Source organism: Oncorhynchus nerka, linkage group LG15, assembly GCF_034236695.1.
Source record: "Oncorhynchus nerka isolate Pitt River linkage group LG15, Oner_Uvic_2.0, whole genome shotgun sequence".
NCBI classification, from domain to species: Eukaryota; Metazoa; Chordata; class Actinopteri; order Salmoniformes; family Salmonidae; genus Oncorhynchus; species Oncorhynchus nerka.
In genome coordinates, this window is record NC_088410.1 from 33,387,957 (window position 1) to 33,401,374 (window position 13,418).

The 13,418-nt window shown below is 45.3% G+C and overlaps 1 protein-coding gene across 3 annotated transcripts; it reads left to right on the forward strand.

Annotated features, from left to right (window-relative positions):
* Positions 1-1,660: 1,660 nt before the first annotated feature.
* LOC115142450 (ADP-ribosylation factor-binding protein GGA3-like) lies at positions 1,661-13,318 on the forward strand. 3 transcript variants are annotated; one of them, XM_029681926.1, is made up of 18 exons: positions 1,661-1,768; positions 2,366-2,450; positions 2,656-2,731; positions 2,825-2,923; positions 3,036-3,159; positions 3,263-3,366; positions 3,736-3,816; positions 3,965-4,102; positions 8,303-8,384; positions 8,501-8,620; positions 8,814-9,050; positions 9,274-9,335; positions 9,487-9,764; positions 9,994-10,289; positions 10,418-10,587; positions 11,190-11,300; positions 11,441-11,474; positions 11,752-13,318. In XM_029681926.1, exons 1-18 carry the CDS (start codon positions 1,729-1,731, stop codon positions 11,841-11,843), a joined length of 2,229 nt encoding a protein of 742 aa, XP_029537786.1. In that variant the 5' UTR covers positions 1,661-1,728; the 3' UTR covers positions 11,844-13,318. The 3 variants fall into 3 exon arrangements, with proteins under 3 accessions (XP_029537786.1, XP_029537787.1, XP_029537785.1); XM_029681927.1 differs by lacking the exon at positions 11,441-11,474; XM_029681925.2 differs by having other exon boundaries at positions 11,441-11,843.
* The last annotated feature ends 100 nt before the right edge of the window (positions 13,319-13,418 follow it).

Here is a 13,418-nt window from a genome sequence, read left to right on the forward strand (position 1 = left end):
ACCAAATCCCTCTCTAGCTTCTCTTTCTATTGGCTTCTGACTACTTCGTCGTTCTGTCACTGGGTGGATTCGATTATGCTGAGCCACGGGGCATCAGTCAAAAGCCCGTTACGTCATCGGGCGAAAGCGCGGAGGGAGGAGCGCGGCTGCCCTTCTCAAATAGAATAGTAATCTGTGCCGCTCTGTCATTTTGTCAACAATGAAGAATGGTGCATCATCAATTTTTTCAATAAAATAAATGTCAGAATTTTCTAACTCATTTTCAATGGGAAGGTAGATAAAGCTCAAAAGCAATCACTTTTGCATGTGAAAAAACAGAATCGTACTCATTGCTCCATGTGCCCATATATCACTTGGTTTTGAGATTACTTTGCCATGTGCTTTAAACAGGGCACATGGCTCACTGCCCAGGAGGCAGCCTGGTTCCAAAACTAATGCAATCAACTTTCACCTGGTGCAAAACACACCTACTCAGGCGCCCGGGCGAGATAAAACAAACCCCCTGATTGTAGCTAAGCCTAACCCGTTTTCCTAACTGCCTCGTAAGCACTCACATCTGTAGCCATAAAATGCTTTGAAAGGCTGGTCATGGCTCACATCAACATCATCATCCCAGAAACCCTGAACCCACTTAAATTCACATAACCTCCCCAACAGATCCACAGATGATGCAATCTCTTGCACACCACACTGCCCTTTCCCACATGGACAAAAGAAACACCTATGTGAGAATGCTGTTCATTGACTACAGCTTAGCGTTCAACACCATAGTGCCCTCCAATCTCATCACTAAACTAAGGACCCTGGGACTGAACAACTCCCTCTGCAACTGGATACTGGACTTCCTGACGGGTCACCCCCAGGTGGTGAGGGTAGTCAGCAACACATCCGCCACACTGACCCTTAACACGGGGCCCCTCAGGAGTGCGTATTTAGTCTCTTCTTGTACTCCCTGTTAACCCACGACTGCGTGGCCACACATGACTCCAACCAGTATTACGTTTTGCCGACGACACGACGGTGATAGGCCTGATCACAGACAATGATGAGACAGCCTGTAGGGAGGAGGTCAGAGACCTGGCAATGTGGTGCCAGGACAAAAACCTCTCCCTCAATGTGAGCAAGACAAAGGAGCTGATTGTGAACTACAGGAAAAGGAGGGCAGAGCAAACCCCCATTCACATCGACGAGGCTGTAGTGGAGCGGGTCGAGAGCTTCAAGTTCCTTAGTGTCCACATCACTAAGGACCTATCATGGTCCAAACACACCAAGACAGTTGTGAAGATGGCATGACAATGCCTATTCCCCCTCAGGAGGCTGAAAGATTTGGCATGGGACCTCCGATCCTATAAAAGTTATCATAACATCGGGCTGCCTCCTGGGTTTGAGCCAGGTGCCCCTTTCAAAGCCCCAGCTAAAGGGGCTCAAAACAAAAGTGTCATTATTAAGCACGTGGAGTAATGAGTAGGATTCTGTTTTCACATTCAAAGGTGATTGCTTTCAATAAAAACGTTTTATTTGCCTTACCAATGATAACTCGTTTGAAAATTCTAATTCTTGTAAGGAAATAAGATGTTGTATGCACCATGACGTAGACAACGTGACCGATCGCAGCAGATTACTGTTCGATTTGAGAATGTGCTCCTCCCTCACCATTTTTCCCGTCCACGACCGGTGCCCCGCCGCTCAGCATAATCGAATTGGCCCATTGGTGTCTCCGCAGTGAATATGGCGGATGCGGAAGGGGAGTCGCTGGAGTCGTGGCTCAGTGAGTTACATGCTTGGAAATTAAATTATACGTACTTCTTTATGCGTCGTTTTAAATTGGCAATTCACAAATTGGCAATTCACAACTACATCACCAGTGCCAGCTAGATTGTATATTTTATACAAATGGCAACAATGGCTATGTTCATTTATTCGTGTTTTGAGTCAATGTTTGGGTCATGAGAGGTGGCTTGCAATGAGCTAACGTTAGCCAGCTATCAACATGTTTTGGCAACAACAGTTCATGTTCACAATGCACACTGAATATGACCATTTGTTGACTCTTGTTAGGTAGCTAGCTAACAAAGCTTATTTTTTTGCTAGTTGTCAAGATTTTTGGAGTTAGTTTGCTAGCTAGATAACTTAGCAACTACTGTAGTTGTTTACAAATCACTCACCAGCAGGCTACACAACTCTGTGACTAGCTAACTGCCAACCTAGCTACCTAATTTACTGCAAGGGCTGCCTGCATTCGACTAGATCTTGCTGGACATGACATGTTTGACATTTATCACATTCAGATGTCAGCCATCAGCAGTTTTTTATAAAGGAGCCTCTGAAAACTCAGAGATAGATATTCATGTGACCCCCCCTACAGACAAAGCCACCAACCCATCCAACAGGCAGGAAGACTGGGAGTACATTATAGGATTCTGTGACCAAATCAATAAGGAATTGGAAGGGTATGGATGCTTTTTCTATGCTCTTCAAGTAACGTAATGTTAAGGTATTAATTTCATTGTAATCAATAAGGTTTTCTGAAGATGTAACAATGGTTGTAACTTTTTATTGTTGTCAACAGCATAACCTCAAATCAGGCTCATTTGGAACTGTTGAACCCTTAAATTGTTTGAGATTTGTTCTGATAGTATATGATTTTAATTTCAGCCCACAGATTGCTGTGAGATTGTTAGCCCATAAAATCCAGTCCCCACAAGAATGGGAGGCGATACAGGCTTTGATGGTGCGTAACATCCCACTCTTACATTGAGTATTTGTCATTTATCACTAGGCCTATACTTCTTGGAGCTTTAACATTGACTTCTCACTGTTGCAGGTTTTAGAGGCTTGCATGAAGAACTGCGGGAAAAGGTTCCACAATGAAGTTGGGAAATTTAGGTTTCTAAATGAACTCATCAAAGTGGTGTCACCTAAAGTATGTAGATAATATCAGATGTTTTGTATTTTCTTTAATCCCATAGTTCTGTATGTAATTTGTTGCTTTGTTAAAATGGAATCCATCCAGATGAACCCTGTTCCTGTTCTAGTATCTAGGTGACAGAGTGTCGGAGGTGGTGAAGAAGAGAGTGGTAGATATGCTTTTCAGCTGGACACTCTCTTTACCCAATGAGGCCAAGATCAGTGATGCTTATCAAATGCTGAAGAAACAAGGTAGGATTTCAGCATTTTAAAATGACCCTATTTCAGGTTTTCATTGGTTTTTAGCCAATACTGTAAAGTCGCCATGTCACTTCTAACTGTTGCCTTTTTTCAGGTATTGTCACAGTTGACCCTGAGCTTCCTCTGGATAAGACACTGATGCCGTCGCCCTTCTCCCGGCCCAAGAACCCTGTGTTTGAGAACGAGGAGAAGAGCAAGGTGAGATGCTTCCTTCTTATGATGTTTGATGGAAGATCTTTGTATACGGACGCTATAAATTCACTTTGTGAAGAACGTGTTAATCTTTCAAAAAATATGTTGGATTTCTGTCTTTGGGATGTAAATAGCTATAATCTATCTAGCCTATGCTATGTCATTACAATAACAATTACACTATAAAACCCGCCGGACTATCTCACCCTCTCTCATTGGTCCTGGCATGTTTGCATTTCTGAGCTTCAAGTTGATCAAAGATGTTTTCTCAAGCCCTGGGATCTGTCACAGGGATTGGCTGCTGTGACTGGACCCTACTGTGGGAAACAGACTAGAGTACTAGAGACTCTGACTTATTATTATCTCTCTTTGTAGCGACTGGCCGAGCTTCTGAAGAGCAAAAAGCCTGAGGATCTACAGGAAGCCAACCGCCTCATCAAAAACATGGTCAAAGAGGTTAGCAGTAGTTGTTAGGCAGTAGTTGTGTAAACAGAGCTGCTACACAAACATGATGACGACCATAATGATGACAAGTGATTGAATCCGGCCCTCTGTCAGTCACTGTATCCCAGTGGGTTTAAGGCAGGTGTGTGCTGTGTTTCAGGATGAGGTGAGGCTGCAGAGAGCGTCGAAGCGCAGCAGCACCCTGGAGGAGGTCAACAACAGTGTTAAACTGCTCAACGAGATGCTCAGCCACTTCAGCAGGGACCAATCAACGGACGGAGACAAGGAGCTTATCAAAGTTGGTCCACATCTTACTTCACTATCACTATTGTAGACTCTTCCCTTCCCTACAAGCTAGTTAGTCATTGTTAGTTTAAAAAAAAAAATGGATAACACTCGCCAGCCCAGCCCCCCTGCCCATCCACCGCTGCCCCCTGGACACTGATCTCTTGGCTACATAGCTGACGCACGCTGGACTGTCCATTAATCACGGTACTCCTTTCTGCTTGTTTGTCTTACCTGTCGGCCCCGTTGCCTAGTCAACGCCATTTTACCTGCTGTTTGTTGTGCTAGCGGATTAGCCTCGCCTACTGTTTTTAGCTAGCTTTCCAAATTCAACACCTGTGATTACTGTATGCCTCGCTGTATGTCTCTCTCAGATGTCAATATGCCTTGTATACTGTTGTTCAGGTTAGTTATAATTGTTTTAGTTCACAATGGAGCCCCTAGACCCACTCTGCATACCCCTGTTACCTCCTTTGTCCCACCTCCCACACATGCGGTGACCTCACCCATTACAACCAGCATGTCCAGAGATACAACCTGTCTCATCATCACCCAGTGCCTGGGCTTACCTCCGCTGTACCCGCACCCCACCATACCCCTGTCTGCGCATTATGCCCTGAATATATTCTACCATGCCCAGAAACCTGCTCCTCTTATCCTCTGCCCCCAACGCTCTAGGCGACCAGTTTTGATAGCCTTTAGCCGCACCCCTCATACTACTCCTTCTCTGTTCCGCGGGTGATGTGGAGGTAAACCCAGGCCCTGCATGTCCCCAGGTACCTCATTTGTTGACTTCTGTGATCGAAAAAGCCTTGGTTTTATGCATGTCAACATCAGAAGCCTCCTCCCTAAGTTTGTTTTACTCACTGCTTTAGCACACTCTGCTAACCCTGATGTCCTTGCCGTGTCTGAATCCTGGCTCAGGAAGGCCACCAAAAATTCAGAGATTTCCATACCCAACTATAACATCTTCCGTCAAGATAGAACTACCAAAGGGGCGGAGTTGCAGTCTACTGCAGAGATAGCCTGCAAAGTAATGTCATACTTTCCAGGTCCATACCCAAACAGTTCGAACTACTAATTTTGAAAATTACCCTCTCCAGAAATAAGTCTCTCACTGTTGCCGCCTGCTACCGGCCACCCTCAGCTCCCAGCTGTGCCCTGACACCATTTGTGAATTGATCGCCCCCATCTAGCTTCAGAGTTTGTTCTGTTAGGTGACCTAAACTGGGATATGCTTAACACCCCGGCAGTCCTACAATGTAAGCTAGATGCCCTCAATCTCACTCAAATCATCAAGGAACCCACCAGGTACAACCCTAACTCTGTAAACAAGGGCACCCTCATAGACGTCATCCTGACCAACTGGCCCTCCAAATACACCTCCGCTGTCTTCAACCAGGATCTCAGCGATCACTGCCTCATTGCCTGTATCCGCCACGGAGCCGCAGTCAAACGACCACCCCTCATCACTGTCAAACGCTCCCTAAAACACTTCTGTGAGCAGGCCTTTCTAATCGACCTGGCCCGGGTATCCTGGAAGGACATTGACCTCATCCCGTCAGTTGAGGATGCCTGGTCATTCTTTAAAAGTAACTTCCTCACCATTTTAGATAAGCATGCTCCGTTCAAAAAAATGCAGAACCAAGAACAGATACAGCCCTTGGTTCACTCCAGACCTGACTGCCCTCGACCAGCACAAAAACATCCTGTGGCGGACTGCAATAGCATCGAATAGCCCCGTGATATGCAACTGTTCAGGAAGTCAGGAACCAATACACGCAGTCAGTCAGGAAAGCTAAGGCCAGCTTCTTCAGGCAGAAGTTTGCATCCTGTAGCTCCAACTCCAAAAAGTTCTGGGACACTGTGAAGTCCATGGAGAACAAGAGCACCTCCTCCCAGCTGCCCACTGCACTGAGGCTAGGTAACACGGTCTCCACCGATAAATCCACGATTATCGAAAGCTTCAATAAGCACTTTCAACGGCTGGCCATGCCTTCCGCCTGGCTACTCCAACCTCGGCCAACAGCTCCGCCCCGCAGCTCCTCGCCCAAGCCTCTCCAGGTTCTCCTTTACCCAAATCCAGATAGCAGATGTTCTGAAAGAGCTGCAAAACCTAGACCCGTACAAATCAGCTGGGCTTGACAATCTGGACCCTCTATTTCTGAAACTATCTGCCGCCATTGTCGCAACCCCTATTACCAGACTGTTCAACCTCTCTTTCATATCGTCTGAGATCCCCAAGGATTGAAAGCTGCCGCAGTCATCCCCCTCTTCAAAGGGGGAGACACCCTGGACCCAAACTGCTATAGACCTATATCCATCCTGCCCTGCCTATCTAAGGTCTTCGAAAGCCAAGTCAACAAACAGGTCACTGACCATCTCGAATCCCACCGTACCTTCTCCGCTGTGCAATCTGGTTTCCGAGCCGGTCACGGGTGCACCTCAGCCACGCTCAAGGTACTAAACGATATCATTACCGCCATCGATAAAAGACAGTACTGTGCAGCCGTCTTCATCGACCTCGCCAAGGCTTTCGACTCTGTCAATCACCATATTCTTATCGGCAGACTCAATAGCCTCGGTTTCTCGGATGACTGCCTTGCCTGGTTCACCAATTACTTTGCAGACAGAGTTCAGTGTGTCAAATCGGAGGGCATGCTGTCCGGTCCTCTGGCAGTCTCTATGGGGGTGCCACAGGGTTCAATTCTCGGGCCGACTCTTTTCTCTGTATATATCAATGATGTTGCTCTTGCTGCGGGCGATTCCCTGATCCACCTCTACGCAGACGACACCATTCTATATACTTTCGGCCCGTCATTGACACTGTGCTATCTAACCTCCAAACGAGCTTCAATGCCATACAGCACTCCTTCCGTGGCCTCCAACTGCTCTTAAACGCGAGTAAAACCAAATGCATGCTTTTCAACCGATCGCTGCCTGCACCCGCATGCCCGACTAGCATCACCACCCTGGATGGTTCCGACCTTGAATATGTGGACATCTATAAGTACCTAGGTGTCTGGCTAGACTGCAAACTCTCCTTCCAGACTCACATCAAACATCTCCAATCGAAAATCAAATCAAGAGTCTGCTTTCTATTCCGCAACAAAGCCTCCTTCACTCACACCGCCAAGCTTACCCTAGTAAAACTGACTATCCTACCGATCCTCGATTTCGGCGATGTCATCTACAAAATGGCTTCCAACATTCTACTCAGCAAACTGGATGCAGTCTATCATAGTGCCATCCGTTTTGTCACCAAAGCACCTTATACCACCCACCACTGCGACTTGTATGCTCTAGTCGGCTGGCCCTCGCTACATATTCGTCGCCAGACCCACTGGCTCCAGGTCATCTACAAGTCCATGCTAGGTAAAGCTCCGCCTTATCTCAGTTCACTGGTCACGATGGCAACACCCATCCGTAGCACACGCTCCAGCAGGTGTATCTCACTGATCATCCCTAAAGCCAACACCTCATTTGGCCGCCTTTCGTTCCAGTACTCTGCTGCCTGTGACTGGAACGAACTGCAAAAATCGCTGAAGTTGGAGACTTTTATCTCCCTCACCAACTTCAAACATCAGCTATCCGAGCAGCTAACCGATCGCTGCAGCTGTACATAGTCTATTGGTAAATAGCCCACCCATTTTCACCTACCTCATTCCCATACTGTTTTTATACTGTTTTTTTTTTAAATTTTATTTACTTTTCTGCTCTTTTGCACACCAATATCTCTACCTGTACATGACCATCTGATCATTTATCACCCCAGTGTTAATCTGCAAAATTGTATTATTCGCCTACCTCCTCATGCCTTTTGCACACATTGTATATAGACTGCCCATTTTTTTTCTACTGTGTTATTGACTTGTTAATTGTTTATTCCATGTGTAACTAACTCTGTGTTGTCTGTTCACACTGCTATGCTTTATCTTGGCCAGGTCGCAGTTGCAAATGAGAACTTGTTCTCAACTAGCCTACCTGGTTAAATAAAGGTGAAATAAAAAATAAAAAAATAAATAAAAATAAAATTGGAGATAATCTATAAAAAGTGTCTAACTTTGTGGAAAATAAAACGAAATTGCTTCCAGGACAATGAAAGTTTTCTTTAAAATATTTTGTTGTTAAAAGCACATTAATACACTTTGGAAGCATATGAAATGTGTTGTTATCACATAATATTATTATTGGTGTTGTTTTTTCATTTCAGGAGCTTTACGGTGACTGTGACAAGTTGAGGGGGACTGTGTTCAAGCTGGCCACAGAGACAGAGGACAATGACAGCAGCTTAGGTAACCAACACTCCTTGAGGCCTGCCATCTTATTGTCCAAAATAGTCAAATCCCTCCCATCATTGGTCATATTGATTGATCCTTTCTTGTGACCTTTGACCTTTCGTGACCCCCAGGTGACATATTGCAGGCCAGTGATGACCTGTCCCGCGTCATCAACTCCTATAAGAGGATTGTGGAGGGACAGACTGTCAATGGAGAGATGGAGCCACTTGGACTGTCAACTACTACACAATGTAAGAACATGACGGTTCACAGACTTTATTTTCTACCAGGGATTATCCATCTTTTCCTTTCTGGGGCCCAGGTCTTGGAATTCTTTACAAAATGATAAACCCCGCCTTCATCTGAGATCACATTGGTGTATTATTGTATTTACCATCTTGGACTGTTTCACCCTAATCTTTGTCTCTTTCCATCCCTGGCCAGGTACCAAAGACAGCAACCAGTCTGAGATCCTGGTAGACCTGGCTGGTCTGGACCTCCAGAGCCCCTCCCCACCAGAGCATCCTCCTCTAGCCCAGCACGCAGACTTCATCCCAGCCGACCTGCTGTACGGGTCTGCCCCCCTCCAGGATCTTCAGGCCTGCCCTGCCATGGAGGACCCCAGTCCCAGAAAACCCTCTGCTGCACTGTCTTTACTGGACAAGGAGCTCCTCTCTCTAGGTACAGCACATCCTGTATCAACACCTTTGTATTGGATCTGATAAGAAAGCATTAGTCTTCTGTATGTCTTTGTGATTCATGTTTTTGACATTGAATTCACATAGTAGACTCACCTAATCCCCACATATATTGCCAAAGTCTCTCCCTCTTCCGGGAAATGTGGGTTTTCTTGATAGAATAGGAGAATAAATTGACTGATATGTTGACTGTTTGTTTGTTTCAGGACTTAATGACCCAGTTCCTGCAAAAGATGACTTGAATAATCTGTGGAGGACATTTTTGCAGGTAAAATGGCCATTTTCAAGTGTCCTAACCAGTCAGTACTTTCAGAAGCATTTATCTGGTAGAAATATTTATCCTTCCTGGAAATATTGATCTTAACTATGTCAGCTTGACACACATTGTTTAATGTGATGTTAAACCCCTTCTCTTCCAGGCTCCCAACCCAGTTTTGGACCTGTTTGGCAGTGCCCTCCCAGCTACTGTATTCTCTGCAGCTTCTACGGACCAGTTAGGAGCTTCTACAACAGAGCCTGTTTCTAAGACAGCCGCCCCACAATCCTCAGTGGCGGCCTCCTTCCCCTACCCCAGTGCCGCTGCCCAGGCAGTCTCCGCCTCCTTCCCCTACCCCAGTGCTGCTGCCCAGGCAGTCTCCGCCTCCCTGAACCACAGTCTGCAGGACCTGGCCATGTTGGATTTGGGTAGCCCCAAGAGGTGCTCATCTCCACTACCAATCATACTTTATGTTCCTGTGAAGGCTAGATGTTAGCTAGCATGTACCACACCATGTAACTGTGGAGGCTTGAAAGTGGATAACTGAAGTAATATTTAAATGCCACCAATTAGCGTTATTGCTTGATCTATTCTTTTGAGTGTATGCAGTAGGGATGGGCAGTACAGAGTGCAGGTTTAATGTCCATCCATCTGTCATCATCTACCATAGCATGCCTGGTGTGATCAACAGTGGCGACCTGTTTGGGATGGGTGAGGCTATGGGTGCCACTGCCTCCCCGAGAATTGGGATCCCCGCCTCCAGATCCAGCCCTCTCCCTCTGGGTATCCTACCGGCTGCTGCTGCTGCAGCCCCTACCTTGTCCCCTAAGACCCAAGCTGATGACAGCCCCCTTCTCCGCTCCCTGTCCCCCATCTTGATTCTCCCGCTGGGGCAGGCCAGCCCAGCCAAGTTCCCTGAGATCTCCCTAAGTAACGTCCACGTCCCCCTAGAAGCCATCAAGCCAAGTGAGTCCCAGGAAGACCTTGGCCTGCCTTCAGGAGTTTCTGGGTATTGTAGTCTGGTCAACACAGATGGCTGGAAGTGCAGATACTGAGTGTTTTCTTCCTCTCTCTGTCATTCTGTGATGTTTAAGGCAAGCTGTGTCCTGTGACGGCCTATGATAAAGACGGGGTCCGCGTTCTCCTGCACTTTGCCACCGACTGTCCGCCGGGCCGGCCGGACGTGCTGGTGATGGTGGTGTCCATGTTGAACACGGCACCTCTTCCCGTCAGGAACATAGTCCTACAGGCTGCTGTACCCAAGGTAAGGCTGACATGGACAGTGGACACTCGTGCTGTTACAACCTATTCAATTACACTGGTCTGTACTTCCACTGTAGTACAGGGATAATCAACTAGATTCAGCCGTGGGCTAATTATTATCTCGAGCGGATGGTCGGAGCCAGGACATAATTACAAATCATTTGTAGACTGCAAATTGACTGCAAGAAGATATATTTTAAAACATTGCTTACATTTGTTTATGATCACATATCTCTCTTGTGTGTGGGAATAATGAGGAACAGATTCCCAACATTAAAATCACTTGGAGCTGATTTCCTGGTGTTTTGACAGTATTTTATGTCCAACGATGGAGAAAAAAAAGTTAGCTCTGAACCTGGGGGGCCAATTAAAACCAACGCTGCCTGCTGTAGTTGATTAAAAGAACTCATGAGCATCATTCTTGTAGCATACTTGAATCCTCACTCTCCTGACAAGTGAGATATGTTCAGTGAGGTACTGCTTCAGACAGGCAGTGAAGTTTGCCCAAACTATAATATTTGTGAGTTAATATATATGAACCGAAGCCCGTCTTCAAACTGTCACCCCCCCCCCCCCCCCAATTCATTCCTTCCCCCTTGCCAGTCGATGAAGGTGAGACTACAACCGCCCTCGGGAACTGACCTGGCGCCTTTTAACCCCATCTTCCCCCCCACCGCCATCACTCAAGTCATGCTGCTGGCCAACCCACTAATGGTGAGAGTCCTCCTAGTGTAGTCAATGAGAGTTATTAATCTGATATTTGCATGAGTTGAAAATGTGGTTATGGTATAATAATATATTCCACTTAGCAGATGTGTTATGGTACATGTTCTGTCTGTGTGATCCCTGCTAAGGTTCAGGATCCATTATTCCATCCTTTGTTACTTGGTATTTATGATTCCTTACATTTACATTTACATTTAAGTCATTTAGCAGACGCTCTTATCCAGAGCGACTTACAAATTGGTGCGTTCACCTTAAGACATCCAGTGGAACAGCCACTTTACAATAGTGCATCTAAATCTTTTTAAGTACATCACCTACCCATGTCTCATATCACCTGGATCATTTGTGTGCTTTAGTTTGAAGTCAAAATGATGCTACAATGCTAACCAGCATGCTTACTCTGTGCCTGTGTGTGTGTGTGTGTCTCTCTCTCTCGCAGGAGAAGGTCCGGATGAGATACAAGCTGACGTTCACACTGGGAGAGCAGCAGTGCACAGAGACTGGGGAGGTGGACCAGTTCCCCCCAGCTGAGATATGGGGGGCTCTATAGCCCCCCTAACCCCAAAATGGTGCCAGGGACAATACAGCAACACATGGTGGGGACAGCTTGAGTCAGTTGACGCTACAAAGACTATTTGGGGGAGAATCAATGTATTTGCGAATGTTTCATATACTAGTAAGTTATTAGGCGCTATTATCATTATGCCATTCGTTACATTGTCCTTCTGTTAGGTGTCATGTTTATTTATATATACTTCAAACCCAATCTTCTCTGAATGGAATTGTTACAGAATTGCTGCACTTTAGAAATGCCATACAGACTTACAATGTTTGGTTTTAGAGCAGTCATATACACTTTGAAATTTAACTTTAAACGGTCAAGAAGAGCCAGCCTAGAATGTGATAAGAGTGGAAGTTATCACATGATATATATCTGGCACTTACACAATACTTTTACAATGAACTACCAGTAATTGGACAGGGAAAATCTCCCGATTGTCAGTTAATGGAAAAGAAGTCCTAGACTAGTAGCATACATGTATCTCTTTTCCGCCTGCCCCCTTTCACTTTATTCCAAATACGATACCTCAGTAGAAAATGATGGAGCAGATAACTGACAGTACAGACAGCTAAATGCTGAACACTTGCATAATGTTGTTAAGGTCTTTGAATATATTCAAAATAATTATTTGTATTTTGGGAGTGCTATTTATCTGGTCAGGTGGGAATTTTCTATTTCTACCTATATATTTCTATTAGTGCTATTTTGACATGTTTCAGTTATGGGAGGTGGTGGCCTGCCAAGATGTGTGACTGTGAATCTTTAAGTATTTATTTATTTATTTTGAGGTGCTTGTCATGAAAGTATTGGTTTCCAGAGATGGTGTTAGCTAAGCAAGCTCTGTCTTCTGTTTTGAGATCAGTTTACTGCTGAAATTCTTCCCTGCATACTTAACTTTGAATGGCTTGGTAACAATTTAATATTAGTTTGTAGAAACCTGGGGCTTATCCAGGAGGGTGAAATATCGCAGCACTTTCAGATAGACCTGTATTGAGTAGAATAGGGAAGCTTGTCAGCTCTATACATTACATTTCTATCTGCGACATCTTAACCCTTGCATCCCCATTCAAACAGCCTATGGTGAAGGTGCTTTGCCTGCAGTGGTACAATAGGACATTAATTGGTATCTCAAAATAGGGCTTATGGTTGTCCCTTGCAATGTACTTGTATGTAACAGGAGTGTGACTATCTATGTCTATTCTGTCTGTCTGCGTTCTGAAGCCATTTTCTGTTATCAGTACCAGTGTTACAATGGGAGGGGTACTCTTCCAAACTTTAATATAAATTGTTGCTCTATTTATTGTCCATTTTAGAGATTGGCAAATTAATTCATGTGCATTAAATGTGTGGTTATTTAATGGGATTGAACAGAAGTAAGTACTGTATATGTATTTTCGAAGAACTGTTTTACCGCATGAAGAATTAAATTCTTAATTTGAAAGAATTGCCACATGCTGTGTGGTATGTTCATATGCCTGCCCTAACCCACTTGCGCCCATACAGACGTTGATTTCCGGCGAGGAAACGCCTATAAATAATCAAAC

Coding starts and splice junctions, on each gene's coding strand:
- LOC115142450 (XM_029681925.2), top strand. CDS start 1,729: ATGGCGGATGCGGAAGGGGAGTCGCTGGAGTCGTGGCTCA. Junction 2,451..2,655: donor ATCAATAAGGAATTGGAAGG/GTATGGATGCTT, acceptor TTTTAATTTCAG/CCCACAGATTGCTGTGAGAT. Junction 3,160..3,262: donor TCAAATGCTGAAGAAACAAG/GTAGGATTTCAG, acceptor GCCTTTTTTCAG/GTATTGTCACAGTTGACCCT.